General features: G+C 41.1%; 2 protein-coding genes across 2 annotated transcripts; both read right to left on the bottom strand.

Annotated features, from left to right (window-relative positions):
* Positions 1-5,623: 5,623 nt before the first annotated feature.
* bub3 (BUB3 mitotic checkpoint protein) lies at positions 5,624-9,691 on the bottom strand. Its single transcript, XM_071907889.1, has 7 exons — positions 9,562-9,691; positions 8,070-8,264; positions 7,901-7,970; positions 7,641-7,792; positions 7,047-7,205; positions 6,688-6,865; positions 5,624-6,381 (listed from the first exon to the last, which is right to left on the bottom strand). The coding sequence occupies exons 2-7, from the start codon at positions 8,262-8,264 to the stop codon at positions 6,161-6,163; spliced, it is 975 nt and encodes a 324-aa protein (XP_071763990.1). The 5' UTR covers positions 9,562-9,691; the 3' UTR covers positions 5,624-6,160.
* A 2,781-nt stretch (positions 9,692-12,472) lies between these two features.
* LOC139918518 (homeobox protein HMX3-B-like) lies at positions 12,473-13,947 on the bottom strand. The gene is made up of 2 exons (XM_071907931.2): positions 13,668-13,947; positions 12,473-13,059 (listed from the first exon to the last, which is right to left on the bottom strand). The coding sequence occupies exons 1-2, from the start codon at positions 13,945-13,947 to the stop codon at positions 12,473-12,475; spliced, it is 867 nt and encodes a 288-aa protein (XP_071764032.2).
* Positions 13,948-16,330: the final 2,383 nt, after the last annotated feature.

Below are 16,330 nucleotides of genomic sequence, written 5' to 3'. Positions count from 1 at the left end.
GCAAGAGCGAGCCGGACATACACGGAAAAGAATGACAACACGGGAGATTAGCATTTCTTTTACGATGCGGCAATGTGAGCGAGGAGAAATGAATAAAAAAATAGATTGACGGAGGAGCGGAAATGGCCCCTATTGATCTGTGATGTGAAAATGGGGGCCACAGGGGACGCTGCTCTGCCTGCCACTTATGATTCAGACTCTTGTGCCAATACTCTTGTACTTACATAACCTGCAGCCATACATACACCTACATGGAGCATTCACAACTTTATTTTTTTTTTTCCTGCAGAGCAACAATGTGACACCGACACTTAACTGGCTGATAATGGTTTACTTTAAATGGTATTCTTCAGGGGATTTTGCCAATAACGCCTTATAAAGCAGGTTGAAATGGATACGAGGAGTCAGTTAGATCTGGCCTGCGGTCACTCCGAGGCGCACAGGGAACCTGAGCCTCAAAGATGCGGTGCATTAGTTCTGCTAAGCTAACCGTGAATGCTAATTGCAGGAAGGACAAACTGTAACCCTTGCCCCGTGGCCATGAACCCATTAAATAGCACAGAGGGTTTCATAGACATGGACGGCACACAAAGAGGCTGCGCTGAAAAGGCCTGCAATCTGATTTTCGGTTTAAATGGGGATAACAAGCAACTGTTTTCCAGAGTCTCCCGCGGGACTCGCCCCCCCACCCCTTTTTTGACATTGGATGACAGTATGAAGAAAACTGCCTGTCACTCCGAAGCCGACCGCAAATCGTTGATACAATGCAACAGGTTCTATGTTTTCAATTGGAATTCGCTGTGTGCGAGCCACAGGACCTGCCCCTCGGTTCTCACAGAGCCTGACAGATGGCTCTCTATAGAACATGTATCAGTTATGGCTCAAGTACTTGTGGTTCACCCCTAGAGGAAATATAACGAACCCGTCATGGTGTGATATGACATGCTATTCATGGGAAAGGTGTCCGTGATGAGGAAGGACCACCAAGTATTGCCACTCGATGTTCTGTATAGCTCTAAAACACTTACGAATCAGTTGCTCTTCTTAAAACATTTCTCTGTAACATTCTGAGTTTTGGGGCTGAGCTATTGTCTTACCTTGGTGAGCAAAGGTCAAAAGTGAGAGCTCACTATTTTGTGTCTTTGCACCTTTAATCTCTGCATCTTCTGCTTCCCCCCTGGCCATAAAACATTCAAACATGACCCCGATGCACTGACTGCCCCGGTCTTATTTATACATACATCCATCAATTTGGCAGATGACATGAAGGTGCTGCATTTTCCGTTTAAGCGTGATTTCAACAATTTACTTCTGAAGTGAATTTTTTTACTGAAACAGGTTGATGCTGGACTTTCAGTGAAGAATTGAATTTTGTATTTTCATTTTTATTTTCATCATTTACATCCCTAATCCGAGCGCTACCATGCAGAATTGGCTCGTCATTCTCAATCACAAATAAAAGTACACCATAGTTAATTTAATTCTAAAAGACCTATGGCACATATTTCAGGACCTAATGATTAATTTGCCCCAAACTATGTGACCCTCCTGTCCTGCCCAGAGATGTTTGATTTACCAGCCCGGGTCCCAGGTGAGCTTCCCTCCACAGCCCCGTCCCGTGCCGCCCGCTTGCCTGCACCGCCTGTACAGAGATGGATGGCTGCGAGTGTGAAACTTAGCAGTGGGATACATGGCCTTAAGCCTCGCCGTCTAATTAGGCTCTAATGTAACTACAATGCTCTGGAGGAGATGTTGTCTCGCCCGCCAAATCTCTTTAAAAGCATCCCGGGGGCAGGGAGGGCTGGGAGTGAGACGCTGTGGCAGGCCGCAGCCACGTCCGAGGGAGAGAGCTCAGGTTTCACTCCCCAGCCGGGACGCCAGGACCCCATCCTGCAGGACCCATCTGCATTTAGGCCCGGTATAGTGGCTGCGCTGAACTAGACCTGCTTGCATAGGTTTTCAGCTCTAAAGATCAGTACGGCCAATTTGTGTGAAACAGCAACATGATAAAGTCAACCGATTAGTTTTTAAATACCAGGGAAATCCCATTGTCCAATCCTCAGATGTGCTACTCTACTGAAAAAGACTTCATTAAAACAAATCTTGCACACCAATCTCTTTTTGTGCATGTTACTGTAGGGAGTGCTTTCCATAAGACAGCTTTATTGAAAAACCACTTCCTCACTGAGGCCACCTACCCCATGAGACAAGATCATTATCACAAAGAGCTGGTAAACTGCACCATCAATGGAAATCAATTTCTCAACACCATCTTTGTGAAAGCGCTGGTCCCCAGTTAGTTGCAAAGACTCACAACGAAACAACTCATTTTTAAAGTATGTTATAGATGTGGAAACTGAATACATGTTCTGTGATAAAATGAAGCTTGTGGTGTTTACTCAAAAATTCTAAATAACTTAATCAAAGGAACATGAAATTGCATCAGAGCTAGGTGACACTGCTATTGGATCGCTATAGCATACAGTATGGGGTAATGTATTGTTCTGTTTTGGTTAGAATAAAGAATAAATTGATATTTTTTTGTATCACAGCATCTTCCTTTATTTCCATGGTTTGAGTGCGAGAACTTTGATTTTTATGGCAATGAAACAAAAGACAGATCATAATATAGAACGCTGTCAATATTTTCCTGATGCATCATGTGATTTCCCCATTTCTACACAGCTCACGAAGGATAGTATCATCGGCTTGATATAATATTAGAAACCGGTCTTGAGAGATAAGGTGTCTGGTTGAAGGTCATCTGTGCCCTCTTGAGTGAACATAAGAGCCTTTTGTGGTTGGGTTAAATGCACCTGACAGGCTGTAGGAGCACAATCACCCATTTTAATTGTCATGTAATGGTTTCATGTAGAGCCAAACTGTCTGCAACACTTCAGTGGTTGGAAACCAGAGCCTGGCCACACAACCACAGATGTGGTTAACTTGGCCTTTGAAAAAGGGAAAAAAAACCATAAGCTGGAGAACAGCTGGGAAGACGTGCTTCAAGGAAGATGCTGATAGATACAGTGGATTCATCTGCTGTAGTTCACTGAATTACAGACCTACGCTCTTAATAAATCCTTTATACTGCTGAATGAATGACGACTACAATAGTCACTCCTTATTTCCAATAACTAATTTAAAACATAGTGCAAATTGTGTGTTCCAATCATATGTTACTATTCTTCTAGGTTAGGTTAAAAAGAAAACCATCCTAATTGTTTTCATGCATCTGACAAATGGGTTACTAAATTACTTTTTCCTCCAAAATAGCTATCCAGTGCCAGAGAAGAAAACCTTAACGGTTCTAATGCGCACTCAAGGAACTCAATTTTCCAATTTAGTGGAAGCCAAAGATGACAGGAAACAAGGTAATTTACTGTAGCCCCCCACAACAAACCCCAGCCCTCGTCTGTCTGCTTTATGAGCAGTAATTACCTTCCAAAATGAATGCCATTTCATATTAAGCTGCAGTCATAATCCAACGTCAAAGACTGACTCATTATCAACAATCATGGGAATTAGTTACATCATTTAACCAAACGAACAAATCATTTCCAGGATACCGCAGAAGCAGATAGACCCATTACAAAAATTGTAGCTCTTAAATAGAATAATTGACATCTCTATCTTCTCTGCTACTTTTGCTGAAGGGCCTCAGAAATTGCATTAGTCGCCATTGAAAATCTGAACTGAGAAAAAAGGCACCACTTAGACTTTTGCAGGGCACTGTCCTGTGTTCACTGCTCCCATTCATATAATGCAGACTGCACTAAAAGGGTCTGCGTTTTGTCTGACTCTGTCACCAAGGTAACAACAACTCACAAAGCACTGCCAGATAAATTTGGCGATAATGATGAAAAAAGTATTATCCACCCCAATAGTGTGTATACTGGTTAAAGCTTAATAATTGTTTGAGTAGGCCAGTCTGCACACTGAGGAGGACCATTAGTGCTGCAACATCCCCGTTGTTGTCCTTTATATTCTGCATTGCTAAAATAATTAAGTACAGATTCTGTACGGTCCCCTTGTGTATTGGTGGCGATGACATATAGTTCTTACGAAGAGGATTGTTGGAGATGTGAAATTTTCAATATTACATTTTCAGAATGTAAGAATTTTTGCTTCCTTTCATTAATTTGATTTCTCTCAAAAACAGGCATGATTTGTAGAAAAGGATTTTGTGCTGTAAACCATGGTGCAGTTAGATAGCTCCCAGGTATAGAGGAGTTAAGTGCTTCTGCCCTGACTGACAGACATGAATTTACCTCCAGATGACCATGGTGCCATGCGATAGCGCCCTAGTAAAACCAGAAATCTGGAAATTAAGTAAGCCTCATGATTGCTTTATTTTAGTGGCCCATTTTTCTTCTTTGAGAGTATAGCAGTCTTCCAGATGCAGTCAGGTCATCCGGTTTGGTGCTTTTCTCCCAGTTTCCCCCAGTAATAAAGCAGGATCTGCTTTAGGCCGTAGCCCTCTGATGTCTATCAGCACAGGTCACTGTCTGGGGGCAAGTGGAGCCCTCGGCAAGACTGGTGGATCATCGCTTTCCCTCAACACATCAACAGAACAACCTCTCCTGCCCTGACAAATTCCTAGCATTTCATAGGTTTTCTTTTGGAGGGCATATATGCACAAAATGTATGAATTGAATTGATGCAGGTCAAAATTTGAATTTTCAGGGTTTTTTTATTCTAAAAGTATTAGATTCAAATGTCAGTGCCAAGCAAAGAGTAATGCAAGGAAAGAATCAGTGTCATCATGGTCATTCAAAAGTAACGCCAACATCTTTTAATTCAACAACAATTATAAAAAGAGATTCATAAACTACATGTAACATTTGCTGAATCATACAATCGGCAACGATTCATGTTTGTGGAATCTTGTCTTTATCAAAATGATGGAAAGAGGAAAAAATGTTACAGATATAAAGAACAGCTTCAGCGAAAGAAAAAAAAAAAGCTGGTTGTCAGCACTACAAGACACAAAGCAATACGCAACACAGACCACTGAAAAGGAAATTTTAACAAACATTAATTACAAGTAAGAAAACATAGGTACTGTTGTATTGAAAGGGAAGACAATGACAGGAGACAATATGTTAATGGTACACTGGATGCCAGCAGATATTCCAAATGTGATAAAGGCTTCAATAGGCCACATTTTAGGGGGACATATGCAGAGGAAACTATTCCAAGGTGGACTTAGGTTGACCTGTGGACCAAAAACATGATTTCAACTCATGAGCAATAGCTGAACCTATGCCGTGGAGACAAGTGATACCCCATTAATGGACTACAGTTTCATAGTGGTATTCCTGTCTGAGGTCAAACAATCTGGGCAAAACCACCCATCCTCATGACAAAAATCTATGAGGTAGGGTCAAATTGACTAATATGGGGCAAATTACCCTTAATTGACCGTTTACCATTGATGAAAAACACACTACAGAAAACCTTGCTTATGAGCTCATTTCAACTGTTTAATGTAGGAATGAGGGCCAAAACCTTGTTAACGCCAAGTGTAGTTTATGCAGGTCCAGAGAGTTGACTGTATGTTTTACAACTTCCTCAGAAAAAATATCTGAAGTGAAGCCATAGCTTTGTATATTGTGCAAGTTACCTGGATTACATACTAAACATCTTTGACAGTATGAGGGTGAAAAAAAAACACCTGCTAAAAGAGGCTCTTTATTACTACACCTGGATCAACTATTGGAAGAAGCATTACTACATCAAACAGGGTTTGGTGTGACATTGGTGGGGGTAAGTCTATAATGGTATAAACAAAAAATCAAACCTCACTGGTCTTTAATAAATAAAAACTGCATATATCTGTACAAAATCAAATGAATCATTGATGAATTTTACCTTTTAAATACCAGCATGTCGCTCAACACTGAACCTAAAAATCGAACATGTTTCATATAGGGCTTTAGAGGTTAAACTATGCTTTATATTTACCACAACAGCATAGATATACAAACTGATGGGAAGATTTTCTCATCTGTCTATCTGTCAACTGTCGGATATTGAAAAAGTGGACAGACAGAGATACAGATCAGCATATGCCGCAGCTGTGCGTGCTCCTTGTAAATGCAGCGGGCAGCAAACCGTGGTGCTACGCAACTCGGGGGACCGCAGGGCGGAGGAAGACTCACTTGGGCTTGGTCTCGGCATCTGTGACTTGGCGGATGAAGATGGCGTCCTCCGGGTGGCCGATGTCTCCCTGCTCCTGCATGTAGGAGGAGGCGATGGCGAGCATGGTGCCGTCATTGCTGAAGGCCAGCGAGGCGATGCTGGTCGGGTAGCGGTGGAACTGACACAGGCGCTTCTTGTTGAACGGGTCCCAGATGTTCACGAAGCCATCTGAGCCACCTGGGAGAAGGAGAGGCTCAAGGTCAACTTCAAAAGATTTAGGCAGTGTTATTGCTGAGATTAGGATCTATAATAACTGTGTTCCTCATGCACCCCTGACAGATCTAGTCCTATAGGTCACAGGGCAATAAACCATAAACATGGTCATAGCTTGAATGCTGAGGGAGAAAGGCAATGGACTTTATGGAAAACAAGTTGACCAATAACTGAAACACAGAAAGAGAAATATAGGAAGAAATAAATAATTGATTTAGTCAATTTTCCAGAGACTTACATTGAAAAGCATTTACCAGTCAATAGTCATACCTGTAGCGAAGGTGTTATGAACACTGTGAAATGAGATGGCATTGACAGGGTAAACATGCTCAATTCCATTCTCCTTCAGCCTGTGGCACTTGAAGGCATACTTCTTCTTCTGAACCTCCTGGCTGGGGTCCAGGTACTCCACCGCCACACGGCCCTCGATTGAACTCAAGACGTAGCCCTGGAGCAAAGACACAGAATATGATGTTACCGTTCTTCACATTAACAGAGGAATTTGTATTGATAGCGTGATACTCTTATTAGGTGTAAATTATCTGTCTGGTTTTAAATGTTGCCTGTATGTTTCATTAGATCTGTGTGCATGAAGGTGCATTAATAGACAATTCTGATTCAAAGTGTACCTGTTTGTTGGGGAAGGCTCTGATGCAGCGAGTCTGATACTTGAGGCTGGACTCTCTTCTCTGCTGTACATAGCCCATGTTCCTCAGATCCCATACCAGTACTCTCCTTCCAGCTGTGCCTACGATGAGCCGATCCCCAGCCACAGAGAGGGTGTACACCTTTCACAGAGAGCACAAATATGAGACAAGCATGAGACATAGGCCATGCCAAAGCTTTACTTGATACCTCCACAAACAAATATAATGGCTGAATTTAATGCTATGTGCCCTTAGGTTTAGGAAGGAAGCCTTGTGCAAAAATGTACTGGGAAACCCTGTAAGTTGTCAATATGTTTATAATATGTAATAATGTTAATACATATCTGCACCAATATCAACATGACAAAATCCTGCACATATACAGTACTTGGTGATTAATGTGATTTTCACTTGTTGAATTTAACATTTCTTTCTTTAAAAATAAAATTTTGATCAAAATGGTGCCCATCAACACATGTACTCACGATACTTGGCATTTGTGGTTACTCAAAATTAAGTACTCATAGCTGATGAGCAATAACAGTATTGATGCATCTCTATTAACATTTACTCTACCTTTTCAGGCTGAGTAAAGGTGCCAGCGTTGCAGGGTGTCCTTGGGTCCCACAGCCGAACCGACCTGTCCCAGCTACCAGTTACCATGACGTTGACCTCTGGGCAGTATTCCACGCAGCGAATGGGGGCGTCATGTGTTCCAACTATTGTATCTGTTTAGAGAGAATATAAAACAACCACATCCAGTGACTTCAACCCCTCGGTTTTGGGAACTTGACAGACATACACCTTGTCACAACATACTGTTCTGGCAGACTTACCTTGGTCCGTGTTCAAATCATGAGTTTTTAACTGCGCATCTAAACCTCCACTCCAAGAATGTGTCGGATCCTGCAAGTAAAAGGTTATATTATCCATGTGTAGCAGGCTAGTGAGCTATGCCATAATAATAAGGAACCTAAACAAGAATAGACATCGTTTGCGACATACATAAAAAGCACAGTCAAGAACTGCAGCTGAGTGCTGGTACTTCATTCTCATGGAGTTGCCTCCAACGTCAAAGAGGCGGACGGTGCAGTCCCAGGAGGAAACCAGCAGGAACTGGGCTGTGCTGGGGCTGAACTTCACAGCAGAGATGCTGTCCTCTGGGCCCTGGTTCAGCTTGTACTCGTTTGAGCCCGTCATCTGAAGAAAAGCAAAACACCACAAAGTTTAAGATTGGGGCTATCTTTGTAATAGAGTTACTGACCCACCAAATAGACTTTAAAATTAATGAAACCTAGTTGATGTTTATTTACTGGGCCCAAAGAATGACATATTAAAGCAGGAGTGTAATCATAATTCAGCTCATGGTACAAACCAATATATACTGATACAATGTTTTCAAGCTAGATAAGCTGAAATCAAACAATAGTTGCCAATGATTTGCAGACCGAACTGGTTGACAAACTACAAGGTTCTGGACTACTAAAGATGAAGGATGGATGAATCAAGATGGCAGTCAGACTGTTAGGTGGGCATGAAACCATAATATTGATTTGTGATTTGTTTGCCTTACAGCTAACATTAGCTAAACGCCCACCCTTTCCTAGCAGTGATCCCACCATTGCATTGAAACCATCATCAAATGCAATGAATGTGCGCAACACTTTGTAAATACATTTTGGTGATCAATTTGTAAAATTCCCTGATAGATAGATAGATGTTATTCATGTGTCGTGCACCACATGGTGCCCAGCCCGTATAGGCTTACAAGACACAGAGACATTGAGTTCCACCAAACAAACAAGAACCAGAAACAAATAATAATCAAAACATACAAATTAAAGTCATACATTCAAATAAACAGCTTCTCCAGTCTCGGTTTCCATGCTTTCCCAATGAAACTGGCCACACTAAAAACTTCCTCCCTGAATAACCATTCCAACTTAAACTCATCTCCTAAACTGAACAACTCAGGCTTCTTCTTCTTGCATTTTCTCAAATAAAAGCAGTCTTAGTTCCTCATATAACGTACAATGAAACAAAAAATGAAATTAATCTTCAACAACATTTTCCTGATATTCCCTAACTTCCCCTGTCTGAAATAACGTTACACCTCTCAAAATACAGTAATGTGACAGAAAATCCATGATTAGTATTAGCTATTAGCTGGTGGGTCAGTGCCATTGGTATTGCATGTTGAACAAGCTGAGACGTAACTTAATGAGCGTTATAGAACCCCGTTAGTTTGCTTACTTTAAACAACATCGCTTTGTGTTGCGAGAAACAAGGTGGAGCAACGAGTATTTTAGATTGTAACTGTACTTTTGCTTTTGCTATTTTTTCTTTAATTCAGACCGGGAGGACAATTTGCTCTGTTTATTCCAGCAAATAGACCAAGCCCATTTTGACTCCCGCCGGTGTTTGCTAACGTTAGCATGCTAGTATTGTGAAGCTACCGTAAGCTACAAACCCCGCTGTTACCTGCTTCAATACTCACCGTTAGTTTTGTGTAGTAAAGACGCAATTCTTTAGTGCCTTAAAAAAGAATTATTGTTGTCCCTTGGCTTTGTTTGATATAAAATGGGATATAACTAGCAAGCTAAAAGGCTGCGTGGTGATAGCCTTTTCCTTGCGTTCAACTGCTACAATGTTTCAGAAGATCCTGATTGGTTGAGACGAATGTTCCAACTTCCCGCCTTCGTTGTGATTCGTTGGATTTTACAGTATGAGAAGACTTCCGTTGTCGCAATACAGGTCACGTGACACAGGCGCTTTCTCATTTTCCTCCTCCCTTTCCCTCTCTCTCTGTGTTTTTATACACACACCTTGGTCCAGTCCAAAGGCCTATATGTAATGAAATCATAGTTTTCAGTTCATATTTGGACGTTTAGCCCAACTGTTCACTCCAGTGGTTCTCAACCTTTTTCATATCAAAGACCCTACACATTAGGGACACGGACCCCCATTTAATGAAATTTTGTCTCTCAGACCTAAATCGGAGAATATTTTTATTGTTAGATATGATTTTGTCCAGAATTCCATGAGTATCTGTATTGTAGGTGGAGAGATAACAGTGAAACTATGATCAAAATAGTCATTCTTCTACATTCTCTACTTGTGTTAACTTTCTGTAGGCTAAATGAATAATGGTGAAGTTTATCATGGGGACCCCCTGGAACCCCCTCAAGGACCCCTGGTGGTCCCCGGACCCCACGTTGAGAACCGCTGCTCTACTCCTCATAACAGACTACAATGTTGTAGGTCCGATAAACCTGAGTATTACAGGATATGCATATTCTCAGCCAGTTATTCTGTATGAACAGTTACTTATCTGCCGTTAGGAAAAATGAATTATTGTAATCCAATAATACATTTTAGAAGGATACTATGCAGGTATCATAGCAAAACTATAAGGCCCTGTAGTAATATTATAGCATAATCATAGTGATATCAGATCAAAATACCGTAAAGTACAATACAGTCACTGTTTACTACACTGTAGCACTCTACAGTGTACCACAGACACAGCTATGTACCTGTAGGAATATTCTAAATATATTATAGTGATTTTTCATCATCATCATCATCATCACCATAACTGGCCCTGGAAGGGTTTATCTTTCTTTTTGTAGCTTGATGAGTAGTTTGGCAAATAATTTTCTTCTTCACAGACAATAAAGTCTCTTATCAACAGGCCAGTAGCCTACTATCGGCCACTATAGGAAACCCCTCCGCCAAAAGAAAAATTAGCCGGTCTACTAAAAACCATCATAATATCATTATGTTTAACTTTATTAAAATGAGCCCATGACCGGCTCCTAGAAAGCTCGCCCACTTTGTCTTCTGCTTTGCCTTCTCATTTCCACGTATGAAAATCCAATTTGTATAATAGGCCATCAAGCTGCTATGGCTGTCGCGGTTTTTACTGTGCATGTAGGCTATTGTTTTTAGGCTAATATATCATTATTTGTTTTTTATTATTATTAGAGTTATTTAAGACATTTATCTCAAATAATAACAGGGAAACCATATCTTGTGCGCCCTTAAAGTTGTGACATAAAAAAAAAACTGAACATTCTTTAAGGTTATAAATATGATACACTTTATACAGTATAGACCCTATGTCTGGCAATAGTTTATATTAGGCTATGTGATGTTTTAAATTCTGTGTTGGTCAAAATAGTATAGGACAAAAAAAAGTTGCAGGGAAAATACAGAAGGAGAGGATGCTGTTGGAAATTGCAGACATCATCGGTCAAAATATGTGCGAATAATCAGATTGGACAAACTGTCTGTAGCTGAGTTAAAACTATTTGGTTGAATTCGGCTGTATAGGCTCGTTTTTAATACAATAGAACTACGCATAGCCTAATTTCAATGTTTTTATTTTGAGGAGTAGCACAAATAAAATATCGGTTTGCATGTTTACAATGAATGGTTTCATTCCAAAACGGCACAGGCCCTAAAATGCTGCCCCCAACTTTATCAGTCAATATTTAAAAATAGAGATCTTTCCATCCTCAAAAATGTTATTTAGAAAGCAAAGATCTTCAGCTCATGACTCAAAGGAATTAGTCTACTTTCATTCCATCAATCTTTTTAAGGACAGGCTAAATCTCATTCTAGAGTGAAATCTTTACATACTGAGTGCAGGACCATATTTCATGATATACAGAATTTCAATAACAATATCAGAATAAAAACATACACAAACAGAGGCTGTTCAGGCCTTTCCATGGCTTTAAAATTATACTGGCAAAACATTACGGGCGAAAAAATAAGTTGCCTATTACCTGCAGCTTGTCGGGGAGATATTTTAAAGGAACACATGATTGTCCTCACTGTTACAGAGAAATGATCTGGTTTGTGTGTGAGGTGGACGATGAGCGACAAAGGCTGGTAGCCAAATGTGAAGCCAACAGTATTGCACAATATTGGAAAATATCAAAATATTAAATTCCCACATTCTTAGCTATACAAACACTGACACGTCTCTGTAAAATACATATGGACAGTCAACCCTGTTCAAAACAAGACGCTCGTTTTTTTTCTTTTTTTTTTTAAATTTGGATACATAAGATTTTAGTGGCCCAGTTTTGAGCGTTTAACAAAATCATATCACAAATAATAATAATAATAATAATAGTACAATTCGATTGACCCCCCCTTCAGCGCCGTTACAGCTGGTATAGGATTCAGTGTCTTGCTCAAGGACACTTCAGCAGGCGGATAATAATAATAATAATAATAATAATAATAATAATAATGATAATAATAATAATAATAATAGTGACCTAACATTGAGTCCATTGAATCTACAAAATATACAAAACTTTGAACTTTCCAATGCAAGTCGCTCTGAATTAAAAAAAATATATACACGGTGGATTCAAACACAAAGCAGAGTCTTAAACGGGCCTCAGCAGCGGAACCGGGTGGGAATAGTACATGGGGTGCGGGAATGACAGGAGGGACTGGCCGCCCGGCGAGCCTCCCGCGGGGCCCCCGGCACTCTCCGGGGCTCCGCTCTCGTGGTACAGTATGGGAACCCGCACAATCCTCTGCGCCGCCGCATGGCTCAGATTGGCCGCCTCCAGCTCGGCGGCCAGCTGCCTTTTCCACTTATTCCTCCGGTTCTGGAACCAGATCTTCACCTGCGTCTCGGTCAGGTGCAGCGACGCCGCCAGGCCCGCGCGCTCCGAGCTGCTCAGGTAGCGCTTGATGTCGAAGGTGGACTCCAGCTGGAACACCTGGCTCCGGGAGAACACCGTGCGCGTCTTCTTCTTCCGACACGGCTTCTTGTCCTCGTCCTCGTCCGATTTCCTCCTCCAGTCGTCCTCCTGCTCCTCTTTCTTTGCCTCCTCCGCGTCGCTCTCCTCCAGCGCTATGTCGTCGTCGGCGCTCTCCTCTTTGGCATCTGGGTCGCTCTTCTGCAGCTCCGGGGAGCGTCTCTCCCGCACCGGTGATGCGTCTCTCAGGCTGGCCTTCTCTGATGCTGCAGGAATAAAATGACGATTCAAATAAAATGCACTTCTCAGCACATTAGACTTTAGACAAAATCGCCTATAGTGCAGTATAGCCAAGCATGAAATTCGTAATCAATCTTCTATATACCATTATGTAGCCTACTGGTATTATTTGTTCATAATTTATATAGAATAATTAATGGTAGGCCTGTATATTTTCAACCAGATAATGCATTATGTTCCTCTTGGTATCCCTATAATATTCATATAGGAACTTTTAGTGTGTCTAGTGAGTTTACGGAACTCATTGTACTTCGCATTTTGTTTTTGTTTTTTATTCTCACTAGGCTATAATACTCATATGATATTCCCATAGTATGTTATATATAGTTCTTAGTCTTGCTTTGATATAGGCGTAATTCTAATATTTAATATAGGATTACTATATAGTTATTTTTCGTTAGGTAAACTTTCTTCAGAGATTAGGCTAAACGTTTTTCCAGACCAAAGCACTATAGAAATTGTCCTTTTAAATGATATATAGACAAATGACTTGTGTTTTGTTTGTTTTTTTCCCCCCACACGTTTGTAGTTATTTCTTTATCTACAAAATGAAGTAAAAGCAGCTTGTATCTACCTCCAGTCCTCAGATGGGTCCCAAGTGTGTATGGGTACCACCAGGCAGACGCTCTTTCCAAATACTGCGCCGATAGTCCAATTCTCTGGCTCGGCAACTCAAACCGAGGGAAAGATAAGTCACCGATCCGAGAGAAGAAGCTGCCTTCAAATACTCCTTTGGACGAGGCGAGGAAGCTTTTGGGCTTCGCGGGCTTGTCGTCGATGTTCAGCAGGTTCTTTATGGAGAACGGTGAGTCTTTTGCGGGTTGGCGAGTCTCTTGCGCATCAGAGTCTGCCATTACCGTTTACTGTCCAATGTGAATCACCATGAAAAACTTAAGGGGAAAAAAAGACACCTGAAAAAAGCGCTTCTTGTTTTATATGTTGAAATGATGCGGGAGAGAGAGAGAAAAAACACAGAAACTCTCCCGAAGCCGCATCCAGCTCTTGAGGATGATCGGAGCGAGAGCGCAGTGATCAATGCGTCAAACTTGCGCTGGATTGTAATGATGAAATAAAAATGCCATCCGAGTTAAAATGCGCTCAGTCTCTGCTATTGGGCAGGTACAATGGCAAATGGGATTTGAGATGAAACAGGGAGGGGATGTGACGAGAATAGACTCCCAAAGAAAAGGCCGTATGCGCGTTTTGGCTTCAGGCTCAATAGTGCGCACCCACTTATCATCCAATTAGATTAAAGAGGAAAACGTCTCAAGGTTTTTGGGCGTGCGCGCTCCGCAATCACCTGCCGGTAAAGTGACTAAATGCTCCAGAGATATTTAGGATAACGACACCTCCACACACAGCTAAATAGCCGGGCCTTGGCACAACATTACGCAAATTACGCACACATTTTACGCACGGCTATTAAGCCATCGAACACACACACAAAGAGTGAAGGAGAGAGAGAGAGAGAGAGAGAGAGAGAGAGAGAGAGAGAGAGAGAGAGAGAGAGAGAGAGAGAGAGACACGGGCGAACTTGTTGGCTTGACAAATGAAGGGAATGAAGACAAATTCCTTGTGCAACCAGTATTATAGCCTATATGAATAGCACTATTATTATCATTATTATTATTATTTCTTCCAGCTCAATAAAGATTGATATTATTATAGGATAGCCCATAGGATTATTCTTGACTGACTCTTTGTGTTTAACTTCAGTGATTGCCTGTGACATATTGTGAGCTGCGGAGGATCAACCTGTCATTCATCATTCATTCACAGTGTTTCAATTTTCCTCAGTTCCAACTGTGTGGTTGGTTCGTGGAAAACAGATGAGTAATACGGACTGTACGTCGCACTCGGACTGGAGCTCATTCACGTGAATGTAATTTGATTAGTCAGGAAGTGCCACGGGCGGACATCAAATTGAGTGCTTAGCATTGTCACAAACAACAGTTTGTGATAAAGGCCTATCACATCAGCTTTGTACAAAAGCCTCCAAACGCACAAGGGCAGCAGGTGGTCCGATTCATGAGGATGCAATGAGTCCTGTTGCTGTCAAATAGCCTATTAAAATAATATTGAGTTCGAACACAACAGATTATATTTTTTTGTGTTAAGAGATATTCACATGGTAAAGTGTGATCAGATTACATGATAATTAGCAAGTAATTACTCAAAATGAGCAGGAGGGAGATGGTTCACTGTTATGAGTCATGATGCCTTCTAGTTCAGATATAAGGAAGAGTTACAGATTTATATTTCATAAATATATTCTGGATTCTTGAATCAAAACAGCTGGTTTCTCCATGCTTTGCTCTGAGGCATGATGAATGTGTCATATTAAAATAATAACAGTTATGTCTGTCAGTCTGCGCCAGCGATGAAAAGGGACTTCAACTTATTTTACACATCTTGTTTGTCTCTGGGATATAGATGTTTTGCATGTACTTATGAGGAAAACGATGGCCTTATTGGTGCCTATGGTAAGATATGTAGAACATATGTACAAAAAGACACAAATGGCTTCAGTTTGTTCAAGATTTGTCACTTAGATATTCAGGCATATGCACAGAACTAATCAAATAAATTGAATTTGCTCAACCTACAAATATGCAATCTGTCCTCTGAGCTCATGGATCTCGCTCCAGTTCTCAAGGACAACACTGTGTTTTGTGAAAAGCTACTTGAATCCCTGCATAATTAGAGGTCTCATTGCTGTGTTAAAGATGGGGGCGGAGCAGGGGGCCAGTTGAGCTGTGTTTGCCAATGCAAAGTGTAATCTGTGTTTTCATCACAGCCAGAAATGATGCTCATTAGACAAGGCCTGGTACAATGGCTGGGACAAGTCAGCGGTTCAGAAGGGAAAACACAGCATAGTCATTCTGTGTTGCAAATGTAGGCCCACTTTTCCCCTTTTGCTTGTTTTTTATTAAACTGGAATCTCTGGGCTTACACAGACCATCTTGATTTTTAAACCCATTATATTCACCACAAAGTGCATTAATGCACCAACATTGGTTGTAAAAACTTGAAACAGGTCCAGGACAGGATTTTAGGTAGAGTCAGAGGTGTAAATGTAATGGCATCACACTTACAGAACTAGATAGTACTAGACTACTCTCTACTCATTCCAGATTTTTATTCTCATTGATGTAGACACAAGCCTAAATTACAGATCTATCCTCCAACAGCTCTACAAAGTAACACCAAAATACAGTTAGGGGTTTGTTGCTATAG

Source organism: Centroberyx gerrardi, chromosome 20, assembly GCF_048128805.1.
Source record: "Centroberyx gerrardi isolate f3 chromosome 20, fCenGer3.hap1.cur.20231027, whole genome shotgun sequence".
NCBI lineage: Eukaryota > Metazoa > Chordata > Actinopteri > Beryciformes > Berycidae > Centroberyx > Centroberyx gerrardi.
Note: the sequence above shows the minus strand (reverse complement) of the source record. Positions and strands in the feature narration are given on the sequence as shown.